The sequence below is a fragment of the Crocodylus siamensis genome, chromosome 10, assembly GCF_052110815.1.
Source record: "Crocodylus siamensis isolate JL-2025a chromosome 10, ASM5211081v1, whole genome shotgun sequence".
In the NCBI taxonomy this organism is placed as follows: domain Eukaryota; kingdom Metazoa; phylum Chordata; order Crocodylia; family Crocodylidae; genus Crocodylus; species Crocodylus siamensis.
In genome coordinates this window covers 72270003-72292998 of record NC_143404.1, presented here as the reverse complement: position 1 = coordinate 72292998, position 22996 = coordinate 72270003, and the positions used below count along the sequence as shown (strand labels likewise).

At 55.2% G+C, this 22996-nt stretch overlaps 1 protein-coding gene across 1 annotated transcript in view; it reads left to right on the top strand.

Moving 5' to 3' along the window:
• Nucleotides 1-22996, top strand: part of NOL4L (nucleolar protein 4 like) — a 66904-nt gene that overhangs the window by 6363 nt on the left and 37545 nt on the right. Inside the window, exons 2-4 of the mRNA XM_090020843.1 lie at nucleotides 10088-10243; nucleotides 13512-13623; nucleotides 19474-19583. Coding sequence (XP_089876969.1) covers nucleotides 10088-10243; nucleotides 13512-13623; nucleotides 19474-19583 — 378 coding nt within the window. The remainder of the gene's footprint in view (nucleotides 1-10087; nucleotides 10244-13511; nucleotides 13624-19473; nucleotides 19584-22996) is intronic.

Sequence of the window (22996 nt, the reverse complement as noted above, 5' to 3'; positions counted from 1 at the left end):
TGCATTGTCTGGTGAGACTGCTGGTGTGGCATCCTGCCCATTAAGGCTTGGTCTGAGACCCACCCAATCTGCCTTACCAAGGCATCAGAAAAAGCGACCGAGCAATGCTCTGCCGGGGACTAGCAGCCTGGGATGATTTGGCTGAGCAGCTCAGCCCCAGAAAGCTGCGCATCCCCTGGTTCCTGTTCCCAGGCGTGTCATCCAGGCCGCGTCTTGTCTAGAGGTTTGGGTGCTATGAGGACCGTCCGCTTCGGTGCCCGGCTGCCAGCAGCCGGGCACTCCCGTTGTGACGCTCACGGGTAGCTTTGCTGCATGGCTGTGCGCGCGCCCGCCTCCCCCTTCCCAGAGAAATGCCTTCAGGGCCTTTATTCCTGTCGCCAGCGCGGATGCCCGCGGAGCTGGTCCCTGAACTGGAACTGCGTGACTTTCCGTGGGCTCCCGCTCGGGGCGGGGGGAGGCTGCCTGCTTTTTCTCACCTGCACAGTGCGTTTTGATCCAGCAAAAGCCCTTGAGCTGGTGACAAAGGTCTGGATGTGGGCTGGAAAGTACAGTCCCGTCTCTTAGCAACTGGTTCCTACCTCTGAGCTTGTGTGGGACATAGAGCATCAGTCATGTTTCTGCTGTACCAGGAAGCACGGAGCAGGGGGTGGAGAAACACGCCTGCTTCTGCCACCGCCAGCACAGCTCAAGACGCTCCGGCATTTCTAACGCAAGCAGCTGTCTGTGCGTCCTAATCAAAGCTGCGGTTTAATTGCTTCCCTCCTGCTCTGTCTCTTCAAGGTAAACAGCTAGCCCATTGGCTGGCAGGGGAGGCAGGACGCCAGCTACCTGGAGAGAGGCCGTTCTGCATTACTGATGCCTTTTTGGTCTTACCGGGGGCGGGACGCAGCCTGTATATTTCTAGAAAAAAGGCGACGTCACAAGGTCCTTCCCTGAACTTCACTGCTCTTTCCTGGGAATCCCCCTCTGCCGCCCTTGCTTCGCAGAGACGTTTGCTTCGGTTATTTTCTGACTCAAGACTCTCTTCTGCTATTTCGGCCTCCTGTTCCCCACCCCCACAAAAAGCGATGCCTCTCACCGGAGCGCCTCGTGCAGCCAAAACCCCGGTCTGGTCCTCCAGCGTTTTTGTTAATCTTTTGCTTCATCTTCCTAATTAACCAGCCCCTCTGGAGTCTTCCCTCTTCCTGCAAAGCTTCTGTCTGTCCAAACTAGAACCTGTCAGCTGCCACTTATTGCCCAGGGGGAGGGCAGGGGATCGTAATGGTTGGTCTCCTCCTTCACCTTCTACCTCTTGCTCTCAATACTGTTGTCCCAGCACGCAAACCCACAGGAAGTAAAGGAAAGTCAGATGCCAGGCTGCCATGTGCCTACCTTGTGGTGGCTTAGTCATCACACCAAATGTGGCGTCACATCACGGGAGCGTTTCAGAGCTAGGAAAGGGGCATTTGCAGATGGATTACCCCACCAGAGCACTCGGGCAGGGTAGCAAGCTACCGTTCTGCATTTTTCCAACGCGCTCGTTCTAGACTCCGCTTGCCCAGCCTGCCTAGGGAGCTTTTCCAGAGGATAGTGCTGTCGACTTGTGCGAAACCTAAGCTCTTACTACAGAAAAAATTAGGCCAACCCAACCCAAGCCAACAGAAGAACCCACCATTAAGCCCATCTTACAGGCGTGGAAAGAACCTGCCAAACATGAGCCAAGCGCAACGAGGCAATGATGGGAATGAGTTAGCAGCTCCACTGCCCATCGCTCTCTGCCCCGACTTCCAGCAGACTTCGGTCCCACCCCACCAGAGGACCTGATTTGGGACCCACATTAATTAATTTAGCAATGACGGTGGGAGCGGGCATTTAGCTTATTGAATGCAAGTGCGGCATTAATTGTTTTGTCTGGAGGTGTGTGTGTGTGGGGGGGGTGGCATTAGTGTGTATGGCCTAGCATTGCCTGATTAAGTGGAAGAGAAGAAGAAAGGGATGCCATGCATTAACCCAGCATGTCCTTTGTGGAAGAGAAACATTTTATGTATATATGTAGGTGTCTGGGGGCCCAGAGCTCACCCAGCATCGCAGAACCAAGCAGTGGGGAGGTACGTGGTCAGCAAGCCAAGACCCAGGCCGGATGCAAGTAGGCCCTGGTATATCTCTGCCTAGTGAAAAGGTTTAGTCCTAGCATTAATAGGTGCTGGCTAAGGTTCCCAAGTGCTGTTTAATGGATGTCAGAGACCTCAGCCTTTTCCTACAGGCACATCCGGCCACTCCTAGGGGAACCTCCAATAATGGCACTCACATAGTCTGAGTTGCCTGGGAACAGTGGGCAGAGCTGAGATTGCCGTGCCATCTGAGGCCTGTTTCCTAACCTTGTTTGGCCACAGGCATCATTTATAATTAATTTTTACCTAATTTTGCTTACCACTGTCCTTGAGCCGAGCCGAGCTACCATTGCAGCATTACATTCTCCTAGCAGTTTCATTTTGACATCACAAGAGATGCGAAACTGTGCATCTGCCCAGGTCCTGCCTGGATGATATTCAAGGAACCCTTTTTATAAGCTCAAGTTCAAGTTGCTTTCACTTCCCCCCAGCTTAGATGAGGTTCCTCACCTGGTAGCAATCATTACTGAAATAGCCAAATACTTTGTGGCTGTTAGGTAGCGCACTTTGAAGAGGAGGCATTTCTAAAAGGGCTCCCTGCTACAGCTGTATGGTAGAAAGGAAATCGTTTGGCAGTTTTTTAGGCTCCCTTCTGGATTATCAAGAATTTAAAGTCAATGGGATTGCAAACAGTTCTTTCCGTTCGTTGTATCTGTCCCATGCCAAAAGGAGAGTCTGAAGCAAGACTCAAACGACATTTTAAAGAAGGCAACTGCAGAACTAAGATACCCCACCCACCACAGCAGATCTATTTTTTTTTTAGCCAAAAAAAAAAATCCAGTAAAACAAGCCATCCATCCCTGCTGACAACTCACATTTCAGATGCCAAACCCTAGTAGGGTTGAAATGGTCACAGTCCTGAAACAAGTGGCCAACAAATGCCACCGCACACTGTAATAATTAGCTGTGACATAGCCCTTTTCATCTGGAAGTGTTAAAGGACATTGCAAAGGAGGTCGGCAGCATCGTGCAGTGGCAGACCTCCCAGTCCAGGTCTCTCCTCGCTGGGCCACATCAGCTCCTCTCACCGAGGACCGGGTGTCAAGCCCCTTCCCAGCAGCTAAGGGTGTCCCGAAGCCCGGAGTGATGAATATGTCAGCGCCTCTGACTCAGTCTGCACCCTCATCCGGTGCCCCGCTCCCGTCTTGCCACCAGCCAACGCCGATGCCGTTGCACACAGGGCTGAGAGCACGAGACACTTACCCCAGCGCTGTCAGGAGCCGCTGCTGCCTCAGTTTCCTTTCACCAGCTTGCATGCAGCCTCTGTGCATCGCACAGTGCAATGACGCCGCCTTTCACCTGCCCCAAAAGCCTGGGGCAAAGCAGGAACCCAGGTGAACCAGCCCTTCCAGGCAGCGGAACTGAGCTGAAGCGGAGCTTTGCGAAGAAGCGACCCTGCGTAGCAGCCTCCAGCCCCTATTTCCTTCTCCCTGCCCTGTGCACCACCTCCTTTCCAGCCACGACCAAGAAACTTCCCAAACAGCCACTACCTTCCCTAAATCTCTCTGCAGGCCGGAGAGCAGGACTTGCCTTTCATTTCCTGTTCCCTCCATGCCAGCAGGCCTGGCTGCTAGCCTGCTCTCCAGAGGTGTGGAGAGAAAATAGGTCAAGGTCAAGGTCAAAGCCCAGGCTTGAACTCCTCTTCTAGCCCCAGCTCCCCTGCCACAAGGTTGAAGCAGCCGGCTTCCCGTGAGAGCTGAGCTCCCATATTGCTAGTGAAGGGAAATGTCCCTGCTGCTCTCTGCCATGGAGAAATTGCACCCCCAGCCTCCGCTGAGCAAGTATTTATGGGGCAAAAAGTACAACAGACGTTCAGGTTAGAGAAGCAACGCAGTCCAGTGCGCCGAGAGCGACTCCCGCGGTGCTCTCACGGGATCACTGGGTGGTTTAGGGGCACCTCTGTGTTTCTCTGCCTGCTTCGCAGGGCTGGAGTCAAGGCTGGCCTGCTAGCAGCCCTAAACCCCGTTCCCTCTGCAGCCCATGGAGCCCTAGCTGTAAGGGCCTCATTGGGCTCTCGATAATGTGCTCGGTGGCTTGAAAACTCAAGGTGATACTTAAGTGCTTATTGAAGGTGGATGGGGAGAGAATGGCTAAAAGTGGTAGCAATGGTTTTCTGCCTTCCAACCAGCTCAGGTGTTCAAAATCCTCCCTAAAAACATATTATCAGGGAAACCAAGGGAAAGAGCGCGGTTTACAAAGGAAAGGTTTTCATTTCTTCTGATGTATTGTCATGAAGCCTAATGCCACATTCGTCTCACTCTTGCCTCAATATTCATTCCTTTTCCCAAAGCTCGTGCTGTGTCCGTGGCTCTGTGGGTGAGAGGGGCAAGCCAGAGCCCGGGGGTCGTGCCTCTTCTTTCAGCCGCCCACTTCGCCCGTGCCTGGGAGTGAACTTCCTAAAGCCCCAAAGGCACCAAATATAGGGCCTGGCTTTCCTGTAGATGCACGGTAGTTTCTTGACCCAAAGTTCCTCAACTGGGCGGCTGCCCCAGACAGAAAGGGGACCCGAAAATAGTGAAAAAAAGTAATTATTTTAAATAAAATTATTATCATTATCTCTGGCAAAGGGGGGCTCAACACTAGCAGTTCTCCCGGGGCCACCACGAGCCTAGGTACGGTGCTGTTCACCCCGGTGGTATTTAGGGGTGGGATGAAAGCTGCTTTTTGCAGGGTAAATTCTGCAGTCCTGACCTGTCAAAATGAACCCTGTGTTGCAGCCCCGGTACCAGCCAGGCTGGAAGAGGTTTCTCAAGAGCATACCTGGTTGCTGTTATTGTGACAGGCAGTTTTTCTATAAGGAGCAAGGGTTTTCTTTTTAAAAAGATATGAAAATACTCTTTACAGGAAATTACACCCCCCAAAAAAACTAAACAAGAGGGAGGAGAGGAGCACCATTTTGGGGGGAGTCTAGCTGAAGCCTCACAGCTCCACAGCAGGCGTTCGAGGGCGCCTCTGGGCATGCAGCAGGTTGAGCCGCGAAGGGTTTACAATTCGGAGCAAGAAAGTATTGCCGGGCAGAGAGAGAAAGCAAGCGGGCGCGTGTCCCAGCGAGGAAGGAGGAAAACCCCGGAGTAAGGAGAATGGAAACAGCACTGATGGATCAGTGCCGTGGGGCTTTCCCTGCATGGAAAGTCAGAGGAGGGAGGGTAGCAGAGAGGCAGCGGGTCGGGGGTCTGCGAGGGCCACGAGACGGCAGGCGCTCGGGGTTAGACGGACACACGTCCCGGGGGCAGGAGGCCGGGACACAGGATCCTGCCGGGCGCGGTGCGGGGGCCGGGGCAAGGGCAGGAGGAGCCCCTCGGGGCCGGGCCGAGGCCGGCGCAGGGTCCGCTCTCGGACCGCGTGCGAGCCCTGCCATTATCAGGCTCGGCTTCACGGGCAGGAAGTGGCTTTTTATTGACAGGAAGCTGAATTCAGCTGGTAGCACCCCGAGGTGGGGGGCCAGGGGAGCGCAGTAGCTATCTGTAGTCAGACACAGCGCGGGAGGAAGTGGCCGGGCCCTCCCAGCCCCGACGAGCCTCGTGCCTCCTAGAGCCAGCACGCTCCTTTCCCCCAGCATTGCTCCTTTCCGTGGAGAAACAGAAACGGGCAAGGGCTCCCTTCCCCTCGAGCGGGCCTGCAGGTTTCCTCCCGCTCTGCCGGTCCCGACCCGCCTGCCCTAGGCCCATCCTGGGCAGGTCACGTTGACAGGGCCGGGGGCCGGGGGCCGGGCAGACGGGGCTTCGGCCTCTCCAGAGGATGCTCGGAGCCGGGGCGCGCTCGGCACGGGGAAGGGGCGTCCCGTCACTCCGGGACGGGGCGGTCGCTCGCACAGGTCGCCGGTGGGGCAGCGCGCGGGGGATCGGATGGCGACCGCCAGCACGAGGTGGGTCCCAGGGAGGAAAGCAAGCTTTGCTTTGCAGCCCACCTCGCTCAGCTTTAGGCCACGGAGAGCCCCGTTGCAAGCGCCCCGCGGCCCCCGCCGCAGCCCACGCGCGGTCCGGACGGCTCCCGCCTAGGTGTGCGAGCTTGCAGATCCGAGCCGGGGTGGGGGAGGAGGGCGTCGCATTGCAGCAGGGCGCGGGACCCGGGCAGGATGCGGTCTGCAGAGCAGAAAGATGGGTTTGACGGGGGAAACGCGGCCCGCGGCGGGCCTGGCTAGCACGGGCTGGAAGAGTCGGGGAACAGGCCGGGCAGCGAGAAGGCGGGAGGACCCCGCTTCGCGGGCGGCAGCACGCCCTTCGCGGCGCCGCGGGCGGAGCAGGGCACGGGGCAAGCCGCTTTCCTCGGGAGCAGCCCGGCTGGCCGGGGAGTAGAGGCCGGGGAGATGGCAGGCGTGCGGTTGCGGCAGGTGTGCAGGGCACGGGCGAAGGCCCCCGGCCCCCTCCCCGGCGGGGTCCCGGGCCGAGGGTGCTGGTGGCTGTGCCACCCCGCTCCCTGCGCCTCCCGCCCGCCCGGGCTGCCCGAGCCGTTCCCCCTGCACTGACAGCTGGTATCTAATTACTGTGTGAGAATGAAAAGTCAGGCTGTCCCAGCTCGAGGGAGCGCGGATTAACGTCTCCTGCAGAATACACTTCCTCTGCTGGGTTACCATGGTTACCCTCATTACCTGCCTGACGAAGAGGCGCTCGTGGCTCTAACAGGGCTTTTAAACTCGGGCCTGGGGAGGGCGGCGGGGGGGGCCGCCCGCGGGGGGTGCTCCTCCCTTGGCCGGACCCCGCCGCACGCAGCCGGCAGAGCAGATGTCGCCCGGGCGGCCTCTGCGGCCTGTCAGCAGTCATTAGCGCCGGGCCAGCAAAGGCCTGAGCGGGCGGGCCAGTCCCCAGGCCTGGCAGCGGGCCGCTGCGGCCGGCGGCGGGCACGGCGCTGGGCTCAGCTGCCCCGCAGCCCTCCCCGAGACGCCGCTTGCTCGCCGGCGGGCACGGCGGCGCCCTCCCCTCCCCTGCCCTCTCCGGGGCGGCCTGCAAGGGTGGAAAGGCGGCGAGGGGGGAGACAGGGCCTCGAGGCTCGGGGGGCAAGAGAAGGGAGCGGGGGAGGGAGGGCTCGGCCCCCGGGCGGCGCAGGGCGGAGGCGGACAAAGGGCAAAGGAGACCTGGCTGCGAGGGCCGGGCACGGCGTGCACGCCAGCCATTTTCTGGAGTTTCGCCTCTTGCCCTGGTGCCCGGCGGGGGCTTGTTTCGCTCCTGCGGAACGGCCTCTGCCCAAGCCGCCTGCGGCCCCGGTGCCCTGGGGGCTGCCGAGCGCAGAGAAGGGCGAAGGGAAAGGCTGCGTGCGGCCTCTCCACCCCATCAAGACCCCCTGAGAGGCAGCTAACCCCCCGGCAGACCCCCGCCGCGCCGAATGAGTCTGATCGTCCCGATTTCCATCTCCTGGTCTTTCAAGAGCCCGGCTCCCATTTTAAGCAGGTGGCGTGGTGGTGGTCCCGGGGCCGGGGGGCTTTGCTCGGCCTCTCCGAAGGCCCACGCTTGCTCCCGAGCGCCCGCCTTATAGCTCGTGCCTTTGCAACAGCGTGCCCCGCACGGTGATGTGCCCAGAGAGGGACAAAGGACGGGAGCAGGGAGAGGAGCCAGGAGGAGGGATGCTGCGCGAGGCAGAGCCCTGCCCACAGGCCCTTCCAGAGGGCGAGAGCGGCCGAGGACGCAGCTCCTCCACCACAGCTGCGGTGGGGGTTGGAGAGCAGCCCGGTGCCAGACGAGCAGCGGTACCCAGAGACGCCCAGTCTGAGAGCCCGGCTCGCCCCGCAGCAGCCTGGGAGCAGGCCACGGCGGCCTGGCTCCGCGGGGGCGGAGGCGGGCAAGGGTCAGCCATCGGACACAATCCTGCTCTGTCGGACACAATCCCCCCTCGGGTGTGGCCGCGCTTTTCCCCCGGAATAAGGGACCCTAGAAATTAAACTGATCCTCCTCCAAAATGCTCCATCGGGCACCCGAAACACGGTCATCCCTGCCCCTCTATGGACCCCCCTTGCTCCAGCCACCTCCGCGGAGGGCCCGGAGGGGATGGGAGTGAGTCAGGAAACACGGCACGCTTGTGCTAAACCAGCGGTACCTCTCGCTGTAGGCCATATAGTCTATGTGCAGCCTATACGCTGACGCCTGTGCAAGATGTCTCCTTGCGTATGGGCAGCGCTCTGCTTGAAGAGATGATATCCCCTGAGCATGTTGAGTCCAGTCGTTATCAGGCCAGGCCTAAAGAGCAAACCGTTTCCGGCGGTCCCTGGAACGGCTACTTCCGAATCACCTGCGTTGTGGGCACGGGACCTGGTTTCAATCCGTTTTAAAAAGGGACAGTTACGTTGCGGTGCGGTTCCTGCGCGCGAGAGAGAGGAGCTAGGGCTCACTTGCAAGGGGCCTGATTGCACGTGTGTTCGCAACCATGACATGGAAAAGTTGAGCTCACAACCCCGTGCTTAGCTTGCTGGAAACAGCCTTAATCATACCTGTGTGTGCGTGCGCCTCTCCCGAAATGCAGTAGTTGTGCTTTCTTAAGGAGGAGGCTACATCTCTTGAGAAACCTGACTGCTTCTGATAACCCCCGTAGCTCTACGCCCAAACAGATGCTGCTGGTGCCCGTGGTGCAAGAAGGCGACCGGCATCCTGGGCTGCAAGGGTAGGAGTGCTGCCAGTGGATGGAGGGCAGCAATTCTTCCCTCTACTCAGCACCAGGGAGGCCACATCTGGATCCTGTGTCCAGTTGTGTCCCCCCAACTACAGAAAGGATGTGGACGAGTTGGAGAGAGTCCAGTGGAGGGCAACAAAAATGATTTGGGGGCTGGGGGACGGGACTTATGCAGAGAGGCTGAAGGAACTGAGCTTATTAAGTTTGCAGAAGAGAAGAGTGAGGGGGGTTGAATAGCAGCCGCCACCTCCCTGCTGGGGGCTGTAAAGAGGATGGAGCCGGACTGGTCTCAGTGGGGGCAGATGACAGGACAAGGAGCAATGGGCTCAAGCTGCAGCAAGGGAAGTTGAGGTTGGATATTAGGAAAATTTTCCCATTAGGAGGGCGGTAATGCACTGGAACAGGCTCCCCAGAGAGGTGGTGCAGTCTACATCCTTGGAGGTTTTTAAGACCCAGATAGACAAAGCCCTGGCTGGGATGGTCTTCTTGGAGATGGTCCTGTTTGAGCGGGGGGTTGACTTCTGAGGTCCCTTCCAACCCTCATCTTCTACATTTGTATGACTCCCCCATCTCCTGTCAGCACTCCTGGCTCTGGTACCGCTCCAGGGAATGACACGAGCAGCTGCTGTGTACTGAAGGATGCCTCCTCTTCTCTTGGCCCACCTAACCAGTGTGCGTAGACACCACACTTGGCAGCCAGAGAAGAGGAGCAGCGCTCCCCACGCTTTGCACTGTCCCCTGGTCCGTCACGGCTGCCGTGTGGCGGAATGACATCCTCGTGTCCCTCGCACACCGAGGGGCAGGGCAGCGGTGGCGTGTAAGGGAGCGTGCTTCGGAAAGGTCAGCGCAGGGTAGAGGGGGATTCACCCTTGTTCCTTCGGGGACCCCATCCTGGCAGCACAGCTGAACCTTGCTCTGCTAATTGGTCTGAGTCCAGGGGTGGGGGGCTAGCAAACTCCCTGGCCCCCCGGAGAGGCTGGTGCTGAGTGCAAGGCCAAGGTGCTCCCTCCTATTCCCAGCCTAGTGAGATCACTCCAGATGATGACAACCGCATTTCTCAATTGGTTAAAATCCCGCTTTGGACTCTTCCCTTGCTTTTGTTCTTGGCCCAGTTTCCCTGGCAGCCAGAGAAGCGCAGCAGCAGCAGCCGCCACTGCCCTGGCTCTGAGAGGAGCCTCCCTGGAGCCCTGTTTAATTCATCCCCCTCAGCCTGCGCGCCCGGGGTGGGAACACTGGGAACGCTGTGACTGCCCCCTCCCCAGCCACGCTAGCCCGAGGCCCAGCTCACCACCCCTGTCACCCCTCGCTGATACTAACTCAACTTGCCTGCACTGTTGTAGGGGGCAGATGGACTGTCGGAGCCCGAGGGCATCTCTCTGAAACGCGTTGCTGTGGTGGAAGATTTCTTTGACATCATATACTCAATGCATGTGGAGAACTCGTCGGAGCCAGGCAAAGCGCCCAAGCATGCCGGGCAGAAGAAAACCTACCGAGCGGTGAGGCTCCCTCCTCGTTCTCCCCAGACAGCCAGGTGCATCGATGCAAAGGGGGAAGACCCCCTGGTGCGAGAGCCCGCACGAGTGGGGGTGGGATTTGGGGAGGGGAGAGGGGCTGCCAGTGCGAGGATGCAGAAAGCCGTGCGTGTGTGTGCACAAGGCGGGGAGTGTTGTAGGAGGGCACAGCTGCTGTGCTGCGGAGACAGGAAAAGAAAGTGGCAGCCGTGGTGTGGGTGCACGCTGGCTTGGGAGGGAATGGCCAGGCTGTGATACACAAAGGCAACCGCACACGACTGGCAAAGGAGCCTCCTCGCAGGCTTCAAGCCTTGCTGATGCGAGGGGATGTTCACCCCGTCCCCTGCTTGAAGCCACCTGCCTCCCTGCCTGCCGCGGCTGTACAGAAAGGCCTCATTTCTCCCAGACTCCCCAAGGCAGAGAGTCACGACTATGGGAGTCTGGGGGCCGGGGGGCCGGCATCCCCCTCGCAGCCCTGACTTGCCGCATGGGCTGCCCTGATTTCTATCTCGGGTCCCTCCGCTGCCAAGTGGAGGCCTGGCATGCACGAATCCCAGCACACGGGTGCAAAGAGCTTGCTCTCTCCCTGCTGAAGCCGCCGTAGCTAAACCAGGAACAAATGGAGCCTGATGCCTGCATCACGGGGAAGTCAAATATTTCCCTGCAAATATTTTGCATCTTGTTTCTTGCCCACGAGGCGCTGAATTCCCCCCCTCCCCATCTCTGAGCAAGCTGCTGAGTATCAGACGCAGGCAGCAGCCTGCGTGTCCACTGCGTGTGCTGCTCAGGGTCCCTGCTTGCGAGGGCTGCCCGGGTCCCTGCCTGGCAGCGCGATGATGCCGAGCTCGGGAGGCCACGGCGGATGCTCATGCCCCCGCACCGATCGCAGGCCCTGCAGGCGCTGCACGCTGCGTGAGCCCGGGCTCCCGGCAGGACCCGCGTGCTGCTGGAGCTCCTGCTGGGGAGCAAAACGCTGCGCAGACATCTCGTGTCCTCCCAATGGCTCACGGGACTGGGGGGGCTGTGTGCACGCAGCTCCTGCCCCTGCCATGCAGCACAGAGCCGGCAGGCCCACTGTGCACGCAGCCGTGCTCTGGCCGGCGGCGGGTGACCTCTCCGCAATTAAGGAGGGCAGCTTCACCAGCGTGGCCACAGTGCAGAAGGTTCTGCTCATTTCCACAGCAGGCTGCTCTGACCCTCCCTAATTCCTTCAATCCAGCTCTCCGGAGGACTAATCTGCGCGCAGCGCAGCCTCCAGGGAGCAGCCTGGGTCGGTCTGTTTTCCCAGGCCTGCTCACAGCAGTCAGAGAGCTCCACGCTCCACCCCTGAGGCTCCCTCCTGAGCTGAGATCATCACATTAGCAGCGCATATCCCCTCCTGACCTGGCAGGACTCAAGCTGACTGTCCTCCCCGGTGCCCCATCACGCTGCCCTGGAATACATTTGCAGCCTGGCTGGGAAGGTGAAATACTGCAGATTACACGCGGCGCCTGATCCGGGGCCCCCGACACACAAAGGGGCTCTGTCTGGATGGGCAGCTCCAGAAGATGCACAGCGTCCCTCACCAGTCCTCTGCCTCTCCACCGTCTGTAATCAGAGTCACCGGAGAGTTTGCCCTTGTCCGTGACCTCCAGAGAGAAGCAATCAGAAAGGGAATTTGGATGGGAGATAACTCATCAAGGAAGCTGCCTGCTCTGCAGAGCATCAAGTCAGCTGAGAAATAACAACTGGATCACTAAAATTAGCCGGACATTTGCAGCAGACACCATGGTGCGGCTGGAGCGGGCGAGAGGCAGGAGAGCCGGCCGTACTCCTGTCAGCCGGGCTCGGGCTGCCCTCTCGTAGGCTTCAGACTGACACCTTTGCCAGCAGCAGCCTCCATGTGCCTGACTTGCAGTCTTCCCGCCTCGTTGTCCAACCTGACAAACGTTTCACGGATGCCTGGAAGGGCCGAGCTGGGCGGTGGCTCGGTCACTGGAGGCGTGGAGCTAGATGGGGCGGTGTCTGCCCCAGAGGGCTCTGCGTCCCCAGTTTGGAGCCGCGGGACAAGCTGTGCAACTTTCTGCCCACTCGCTATTAGCATGCATGTAAAACCGAGGCTATGCTGCCACTTAGTGGAAGTGACTGTCTCTCTTCTCCATAACTTTTGCTTCCAGAAATCTGTTTTAATCCATTTCCAACCAAAACCCTTCCTCCTGCCCCCTTCTCAACATGAGTTTGTTCTTCTTTCCTTTTATGCCCCTTCTTTTGAACGAGACCCTCCCCGCTCAAAACCCCCCCAAAAAACTAAAATTGGTGGTTTTTTAAGTGTTTTTGATTTTTCCTAGCAAAACAAAACGGGAGGAGGACTTTCCCCAATCAGAACAGGGTCTGGGAGTCAGGGGTCTCTTCCTGGCTCTGCAACTCATTTGCTAGGATGAGCCTCCTGGACCGAACTGTGAGATGATGGGAACAAGCTGCCCAAGGGGGTGATGCTTGCCAGTCAAGACAGGATGCCTTCAGCCACACACTAGTTACTAGGCTCAGCACAGGGGTAGTTGGGGGAAGTGCTTTGGCCTGTCATGTCCAGGTTGCTAAAATAAGGAGATGGATGCTTAACTTCAAGGTCCCAGGTTGGAACAATTTGGCCTTGGTTTTTCTGTGCCTTCATCTATAAAATGGGGGACACATTTGGCTAATCGCATCAAGCTGCAAGAGACTCAGTAGATGAATAGTTGTAAAAGTGCTTGCAGTTCCCCAGATAAAATGTGTTGCAGGCGTCCAAAATGTTGTGAACACTAACTGGTTTGCATTGCGGGAAAGACGGAGCTGCCCCTAACGAGATGAACGGATCCTTCAAGTCACTGATGTAATGGAACAACGACAAGGGGAAATTGGGCAGGAAATGGAGAGACTTCACTGTGCTTTCACAACTCACAGTTTAGTCTTTCCTAGCGAGAGGGGATGGTACTGGGTACTGACTACGAAGGATGTCCAGAGGTCTTAATCCCTTCATCAGGGGTTGCCATGGGCCTCATCCTTAGCACCTCCAGTACGGTGCTCAGCTCCACCCCTTGCAGAAAAGGGCCTGGTGCGCTCAGCGGGACAGGGCGCTGAGGGATTGGTGCGTTGTGCTCTGAATCAATACCGCTCTTCCTTTGCTGCGCCAGGCGAGGTGGGCCAGGGCCGGTGATCCCTTCTGTCGCTTGTCTGGTGCTGTGTTTTAAGCCGTCTCCCTTCTCCAGGACACACAGACGTCTCATTGTTTTCCCAGATTGCAGAGACCTATGCTTTCCTTCCAAGAGAAGCTGTGACCAGGTTTCTGATGAGTTGCACAGAGTGCCAGAAGAGGATGCATTTCAACTCCAACGGACTGGAGCCCAAAGGTAAAGGCACATGATATCTGCTAGGATGGTCGCCTCAAAGCATTTCACCTTGCAGTGCTGTCCTTGACCAGGTATTCAGATACTGTCCAGTTAGCAGCGATACTGCTTTACTGCATAGCTTCTCTAACCCAATAATAATAATAGGGTAAAACTGGAAGAACTGAACCAATCTCCTGGTCTTCCCTGTTTAGGCTGTTTGATTTCGCAAACAATGAAAACAGACTACTCCGTTTCCTTTAGCGTCTGGTTGGCTGCTTTCAATTTTTCTTGCACCAGACATCAAGTGGAAAAGTTTGGGGTGGAAAGGTTGCAGATATTTCTGTTGACTTTAGACTTTATAAAACCTTTCCACCTACGACACTCACATTTCTGAACAAGCATGACCTCAAATTTCCTCTTTAAACTATTATCATATTATGAAAGGCATTGAGTAAGTTTGACTAATGGAGGTTTCTGATAATGAAGTCATTCTCACTAATTAACGGAGGCCATGATCCTGTTTTGGGTAGCAGAGGGTGCCTAGCTAATCCTAGCTACGCTCTTATTTATGCATGCACCAAATTATCGCTGCCGCTGCGGGATTTAGTTCGTTACGCGTTCTTTGTAAACCGAACCTTTCTGCAGTTCTTGGAGTGTAAAGACAAAAGCAACGCTTAACCGTAGGCCAAATTTTCTGCTGGTATACATGGGAAAAACTCCGGCCAAGGCAATTCTTGTATTTGTTGTAACGAGCTGCACATTTATTTTCTGTTACCAAGCGCAGAATGGAAAACGCACTGGGAGGTTTCCCATAACAAAAGCACTAAAATAATAAGCACCGCACAGAGGATTAAACCATTTCTAGTAACTTAAGGCAAACTGACCCTTTGGTAGCTTTTGTCCAGCAGAGAAGGAGAATGAAAGGAGCCGAGTGCCAGGGTATTTCTGCTATTCAGTGCCAGCTGCCGAGTGCTAACGGCTGTAAGCAGACTTGTGGTCAACCCCAGAGTTTCCATTGAACAGGCATCCATGTGCCACTTGTCCACAGCTAGGTGCTGAAACACTGGGTCTGCTTCCTAGAAACCGGGCCGGAATAATCATGCGGGATGTTAATTAGCTGGGGTATCATTAGAGCAGCCGCACCTTCCCCAGCTGCAGATGCAGGGCCCCTTCCTTCTCTCACTTAGGGCCATGGAAACATTGGGCTTTGGCATCAGCAAGAACAAAACTGCCCCTGGGCTGATTGCAGGGTATCTGGCATGAGCAATGTTATTCGTATGGTGGATAAAATTGTGAACCGATGCGGGGGGGGAGGGAAATAGGACCGGGGGGGACCGGTGGAGTTTGCATCTTGTGTCTCGACTCCAAACACAGCACTTAAATAATGTCTAGCACTCACGTCTCTCAGCTGAGATGGCCATGATCCTGTCCACAAACAGTATAATGGAAAGGGATATGACCACTTTTGAGACTGCTTTACCCTCCCCGGTCTCCCAAGACAGCAGTGCTCCCTAGAGATACTGCAGTGGCCTAGGCTCAGGTACCAGACACAAAGCACAAGGTGCTGAGCATCCTCCCATCGCTGGACCCCTGCTATGAAAATCACGATCGGGAGAGGCAAGGGCGAGGCCATCTACCCTGATTCAAGTGCAGCAGAGACCTTTTCCATAAAGCTTTCCCCCAAGATCAGCACTCTCGGGAATACACCACGCAGACGCACACGGCCCGTCATGCACAGTCTTGCTCCTTGGCCAGGCCAGGAGGAAACAAACACCGTCTGTTTGGAGCGCTCTGATTTTGTGCAGGGCGCAGATAGGGGATGCTTTGAAGCCCATGAAAGATAGATGGATTAGATTAGATTAAATTGACTTTTATCAGGGACCTTGACTAATTTCACTAATATTAGGTATATAGGAATTTATCTGGGGGGCTGTAGAAGGATTACGTGTAGGCACACACATAAAATGCAACTCCCACTGAGGTAAAAAAAAAAATCTGAACCATTCCTCCCAGTCCCCACCTCCCCCATTCATTAAGAAAATCTCACCTCACTGCAATCCCAACCAGAAAAAAGCCCTAATTAAATGTGTCTTATGTGGTGAACCCTGCAGGGCACCATATGATGAATGAAAACAAACTGTCTTGCTTGTGAGAAACTTGAAATAACCACCTTGTGATTTACATTGGTGTAAATCAGGAGTAAGGGCATTGGAGGAGTTGTCCAGGTGTGGAATTGGGAACAGAACTATTTTGTCTGGGATGCCTTGACCTGTTATCCATATAATACAATACATGAATATGTAGGCGTGTAGGTATGTATGTCTGTATAGAGATATATATATACACACATACCGGCTTATATGCACTGGACTATATTGGTTACACATGCACACTCTTCCACTGTGCGGCGTGACACGGTTATTTCACTCTCAATAGAAATGCCATGATAATATTTAATGACGACAGATTAACCCCCTTCAGCAGCCTCCTATTACTGTGCAGTAGCTGGGACTATTCCTGTAGAGTCCCACTAGACTGCTCAAAAGCAGGTTTTCCGACCACCTTTTATTGCGAGAGACTTTGGCTTGGAAAACAGCATCTACGCTTCTCGGGTCAGGTTCGTCTCTCGGCTGCCCTGCAGTAAATTCAGAATAAGTTCAACCGAGTGAATAGCACGACGGCAGGTTTGCACCAGGGTGCTACAGGCAGGGTTCATTTGCTCCCGTGGCTCCTTCCCCATTTGATGAGCTCATCCTCTATGCGTGGAGCTTCATTAATTACCACGGCACCAAACCGCCATCTGAGAGGCGGACGCCTGACTCGAGCTAGGGGCAAGCTGCATGGGAGGCCGTGCCTGCCACCCGGCTCCGCAACGGCAGAATAGCAAGGATCTTGCCCCTCTGCCCAGTGCAGACTCGCTCTCCCCCTTCCCCAGCTCCGGGAGCAGTGGTGTTGTGGGGAGACCACTCCCCGTCCCTTCCACTCCCCGCTACCAGATCAGCGAGGTTCGGCTCTCTGGCTAGCGGCGCGGGTCCTCGGAGGGCCAAGGTTTGCGACAAGCAGCTCCCTCCCGTCCTCTCCATCAGCAGGAGGGCCAGCGCAGCCCCGTGCACGCACATCACTTAGGGAAGCCCCAGAAACCGGCTCTGAGGAGGGGCTGCTGATTCATCCTCCCTGCTCCTGACAGCCTAGAAGCACTCCACTCTCAGTCCTTATTAATGAAGGACCTTATTAAGCTATCTGAATAGATAAAGTCACAGAGGCTCGGCTAGGTTTTTATTCCAGAAAAATGAGGGCAGGAAGTGTCATAATGAAGAAACACTGTCATCTTTACACAGTGACTTTGGATGAGGTAGACACTGATTATTGTTTTAATGGAGAGACGGTAGAAAGCCAAGGAAAGCAAGGGCCTGGGAACCGGCACCCTGCGTCGCAAGGCCTCGCAGTGGTGTGGTCCTAGACGGTGGGGAAGGAAAAGACCCTTTGCCGCCTGCTTCATCTCCCTTTCTCTGCAGGGTCGTCCCTTGACATCCATTTTTAGTGACTCGTCCAAACTAATTGTGAGCGTCTGGGATGGGGCTTGTACCGCATCCCTGGGGAGGCTCCACCGGGCTAACAGCTCTTGCTGTCAGGCTGCTCCTCCGCACAGTCACCCGCAGTCCCCCCCTTCCCTCTTTTCACCTATTGCTCTCTTGGCCCCATGGTTGTATAGCTCAGCGCCTGCAAGGAGTCCGTGTCCTCTGGCCATTGTGCACCGCAGCCTCTTCTGCGTCTCTGGGGAGGAGAATCGGGGAGGAGCACGAGCAGATGCAGTTTCAAACCCGCTAAGCGCTGCTCTCTGCAGAACTGAGGCAGGGGCTGCTTTCAGCGAAGGGCTTCGGGGAAACCTCTCCTCTTCACAGCTCCTGCAGAACCACCCTCCCGCATGGGGAAGCCAGGGGAGAGGCGGACATGGCCTGAGTACAGCAACAGTCTCGGCGCTCCGTGCACGAGTCCCCTTTTACTAGTGCTGGACACAGCGATTGCAGCGACTCGGGGACTGCGAGTGGGCCCACCCAGACACGATGCTTAGCTCTTCCCTGATATGGTGGAAAGCTGCTCTAGGAGGGCCTGGGGATGGCTACAGCCATAGGAGGCTGTGCTAGACCCAGACTTGCCGCTGGATGCCCTTGCACTTCTCTTTAAGGGAGTTCCTGCCCTTGCTTTGTTAGAGGCAGCCTGCCTTAAACATGCTGCTACCATTACCCCCACAAGTAGATTATTGCAATGCTTTGTTGGCTCCCTTTTCTATCCCCGCTGTGGCCAGGACCAGGCTGCGGGGGGCACATGGTGCATTCTAACTACAGCCTAGACTATCCGGCAGCATATAACTCTTTCCCCAGCCTGTCCCCGTTGGCCTCTGCACCATAATGGGATTGAGTTTAATGCTTCGCTTCTGAGTTTACAAGACTTCTAATGGCTTTGCACCTTCATATTTGACTGAGCTAATCACTCTGTAGAGCTCTGACCATCCCCTTCAGTCCACAGACGCAGGATTACTGCAGATGCCCAGGCATGAATGAGAAGAGCCTGGAGAACAAGCATGCAGTGACTGAGGCTTTTGTTGCAAAGAGCTCCCGGACAGCTTGTGCCCATTGCAGCGCGTGTGCTTGGGTCAAAGCCTTTCCGAGACAGGCGTGCCAGGTCCAGTCTCCTTTCACGAGTGCTGAACCCCCGCAGCTCCTGCAGGCTTCCTTTGCACTTGCAGGTGCTCAGCGCTTCTGAGAATTAGGGCGATATGTTTTGGCTGGATGGTTTTGTTAGGATGCCCGTAAAACACCTTATGAGCAGCGCCCTGTCACACCAACTTTCTGGTGGGGCTTTTGCGCATGGACAGCCTCGTGGAGCCGGTGATCCCAGACCACGCAAGTCACACAGTTAAGGCCCAGAGAGGCATCGAAAATCTTCCCTTCTTGAGTCCACCTTCAGTTCCCAGGACTACTACTCACTGGTGGGCTAACCCGACCCTCTACCCCAGCACTTCCCTTTCATAATGCATGAGGGGAGGGAGGAGATTCGTGCCTTACATTCATTTACCACCTTGCAAATCCCTGCGCTCAGGGCAGGGCAGCTGCACGCCCGCTGGCCAGCACACCCTGCCAGTGCACTGCAACGCTCCTCGTGACTAAACACGTTATGTGTGACTATGAAATCAATGCTAGAATAAATCATGCCAGCTGCCTCCATTCCTGCTATGGAAAACTGCCGAGCTGCCTGGCCAAGTAGAGCAGGGAGAGAAAGGGCTAGAAAATAAGGGCTAGAGGTAAGGTGCAGAAAACCATTAAGATTTGTTTTTTGCTTAGCTGGGGCTCTTCTCATCTGGCTGGAGATATCTGCTTCAGCAGTCACTAAAGCCCAGTGGGGCTGTCCCACAAGTTGGACATACTTACCAAAAAACCTTACTATGGACCCCAGGGTGAAGGAGCCCCTCTTAAAAGGGGTGAGACAGTCCCCAGGCTGCCACCGTCTAGCAGTCGCCTTTGCACAGAGGTGATGGTTTAAATATCTCTGGTGAGAGTAGATGGCTCCTTCTTTGCTACGTCCTAGCTGAGTAACAAAACGCTATACATCACAGTGCCCATTTCCACAGGGGAGCGTGACGGTCCCTTTGCAGGGAAAGGGCCAGATGCCTGCTCTGTCATCGCATTGCGGGGGGGAGGCAGTTCTGTATTGTCCACAGGGCACTTAGCACACCGGATCCCAGCGCTGACTGGGGACTCCGGATGCTCCTGCTGGACAGGTGTTTAACGCAGGACGATAATGCACGGACAGAGCTGCACGCCAGCAACGTCCCCCATCTAAGTGGAATATCTTGCCTGTTCTTTACTTCAGAAAGCGAGCCACCCTCCTCTTTGGTCTCGGGAATCATCGACTACAACATGCCGCTCACCTCCACGTACTTGAAGCAGATGAAGCTGCGGGTCATGAATTCACAAGAGCAGGTGAGTTGCCCTCCTGTCCCTCAACAGCAGTAGTGGTTGGGCAGAGCTGCAAGGCAAGGGGGAGGAGGGTGGTTGATGCCTGGCATCTCCGGGTAGCGATGGCCAGATTTTCAAAGGACGCTTTCCTACACGTCTAGACACGGGCAGGGCAGGATCTGCGCAAGTGCGGTGCACGTTGCCGTGTGCAGGATGGGAGGAGGCAGCATTTTACGTTTGGAAATGCATGTGGGACTTCTGCAGAAGGGACTCAGAGGAGAATAGGAGTGTATCCACTGCCATTATTGTTTGTGAGTGTCTGCATGTGCTTTAGGCAGATGGTCGTTTTAAGTGTAATTATTGCGAAGATGTACATGGTGGAGAGGGATGCATTGCTCTGCAGTCTTGCAAACTGCCTGAGGGCTTTAGCAAGTGGGGAGTCAACCCCAGGCTTTGCTTCTCTTGCTCAGGTGTTCTTTGCTCGTGAGCTGTTTGGCCTCTTGCTGGAGGTCAGCTCCAGTTGCTTCCTTCTTGAATCAGGCTGGGAGAAGGCTTAGCTGTTTGGTGACAATATCATGCCTCTGGATTTTGATCCGGGAATGGAGAGGAAAGATTCCCACATGATTATACCCAGGCCACAGAATTTCCCAAGGTTTCTGCAGCTGTAGGATTTGCTACGGAAACCTCAGCGCACCATGGAAACGGACTATAAAAAGAAAAATACACTTTACTTGCTCCCCACAAAGCTGCAACACGGCACTTTAGAAACCCGGTGTCAGTCCAGCAAACACCGAGAGCTGAGACGGATTGCCGTACCCTATTCCAGCCTCCCTGCTCGTGCATGATGCCTTTCCACCCCCCCGCTCATACATGATGCCCTTTCCACCCCCCCCATACATGATGCCCTTTCCACCCCCCCACTCATACATGATGCCCTTTCCACCCCCCCACTCATACATGATGCCCCTTCTACCCCCTGCTCATACATGATGCCCTTTCTACCCCCCTGCTCATACATGATGCCCGGCAGCAGGAGCAGGTGCACACATGCTTTAGGGGGTAGGAGGCATCATGAACTGTTGGCTTGAGTTGTGACCTTGCTCCACATGGACAGCTGTTATCTGATGATGGACTAAGCGATGCTGGTTGGAGAATGCTGTGCAGAAGGGTAAAGGGCCAAACCTTGCTTTTCGTGCAGGGAAAGAAGAGACAGATGAGGAACCTTTTTGTTGCTTTTAGTAAATGACCTTTCCCTAGGAGGCTGCATGATGTCTTAATGGCTGGACATTTGCATCATTTTTCCCTTTTGCCTGTTCTGGACACTGAGCAGCATTTAAAAGCTTGTCTCCAGAGCAGATCTAGATTGGGGAGTGCAACGGGGGGAGCTCCCTGTCTTCCTCAACCTAGAATCCATTTTCTCAGATATCAGGAGAAAATCAGATTGTAAAATGGATCCATTCATTCCAGGGGAGCAGATGGCTGGAGGGACTGGTAACGCAACAGTGCTGGGAACTGCTTCATAACCATCCTTGGTCAAGAGGAACAAGCCCTCGCTGGCTGTTTGTCGGCTTATCCGTAGCGGGTTTGGTGGGTCTCAGTCCAAATTGTGAGCAGGCAGATGTTTGCCTCAAAGAGACGGCCACCGTAATTGGCACCAGCTGGTGTTTGCTCCAGCGAGGCTGGGGACCGAGGGAGCCAGGAGGACTGAGCAGTTTTTGTGCCGTCCCTGCTCTGTGGGCAAAGAGAAGCTTTTGTTCTCTTCAGCAGAAACAAATCCGGTTTGGGGAGGAGAAAGGAGGCCAGCAGGAACAAGTTGGCTGCTGCTGGGTGAGATCAATACGTTGACCTTTCCCTGTGCCACCAGCTCAGGTGGAGAAGGTGCTGAGAGACACTTGCTAAAGGGCAAGAAAATAAATTAGTGTGCTGAAACCAAGGAAGGCTCTTGGATGCCATCTTCCATTGCCCTGACTCCAGGGCTCAGGCTTGTCGTCAGGGTAGCATGGTGCTGTAAGGAAGCCATTAAAAGGATTGTTTTGGTAGACAGAAAAAGCCCCCGACTCACATTGGAGGGAGGTTAGTATGAACAGCCTTGAAGGTATAGGCAGGTAGAAAAGAGTCTGACAAAGTTACTAGGTCGTAGTTAGGAAAATCCAAGTTGCAACCCCCGACAAAAAAACACAACCAAAAACCAACAGCAGCAGCACAGGTGTAAGAAAGAGAGCATTGCATCGCCTCCTGGGCACTTCTGTATCAGCTTTTATCTGAAGAGCCTCCCGCACTACACAAACAAACATTAATGCCTACATGCATTATGATGGTGGTGTATTACCCCTTGATGGGCCAAGGGACGCCTGGAGAAGCCGAGGGCCTGATTTCCAGAACTGCTGAGTGCCTCTGCCTCCATTCGCAGGGCACGCTGCCCTTCGCTATTGCCAGTCTGATCCTAAGTGGAAAACACTTGGATAGTCCAGCACTGGGCAGCATTACAAACCCCCACGACAGACAGGCTGGGAGCTGATGTCTGCAGGGGCTGTCAATGCTCGGCCAAGATCACTTATGAAGTCAGTGAGAGCCCAGGATCTTGACTCCCGGTCCCCTGCTAAGAAAGCTACTCTGAGTGATTCCTTAACCAGTAGAAACACAGGTCCGCTTGATTGAACCAGGGTCCCTACCAGCAAGGAGTCCTCAGCAGGCCCATTTGCAATCATGGAAAATGTACAGGAGCCTTTTTAAAGGAGACACCAGGTCAGATTCTGTCCTCGTTTGCACTTATGCAATCCCTCTGAAGCCAGGCCAGGTATTAGTCCAGTGTAAATAAGATGTGCTATACTTGGAAATGTGCTACAGCCTACCCTTCTGAATGTTTGGGGCTAAGATGACCTGGATGTTACTCTGCTTTAGCTGCAATGCATCTGGCCCGGCTGGATCAAGAGCAGGTATTAAAGGAAGCAAAGAGGAAGTCAGGTGTCGATGCAATGCAGCATCCCCTTTTGCCTGACCTCATTCTGGTGGCACAGAGACGGAGAAGAGAGTGGGGTTGGGGGGTGCTTGGACCTTATGAAGCAGACACTGCATCTTGGTTTTCCATAAAGTTGCATATTATTTATCGGAAGCTGCATATTGTTTCATCTTTTCTGGACATGGGATCAGGCAGACGACGATAAAAGAGGATCATTTTGCTCAGGAGGAACAGAATGGAAAAAGAGTCAGAGGGGTAATTGGTTAAAATGGATTCACCTCCCTGGGTCACTCTTGCCTAGGATTGAACCAAATATTTGTATTGGATGCTTTGGTATACATAGCCAATCCACACCATTTTTTGGTGTTTGCAGGTTGTGATCCTACAGCTGCCCTTTTCTACCTGATGCTAGGCTGGCTAATTTAAGACATTTCTGTGACTTAAAACTTCACATTTCATGTCTACGAGAAGTCACGGT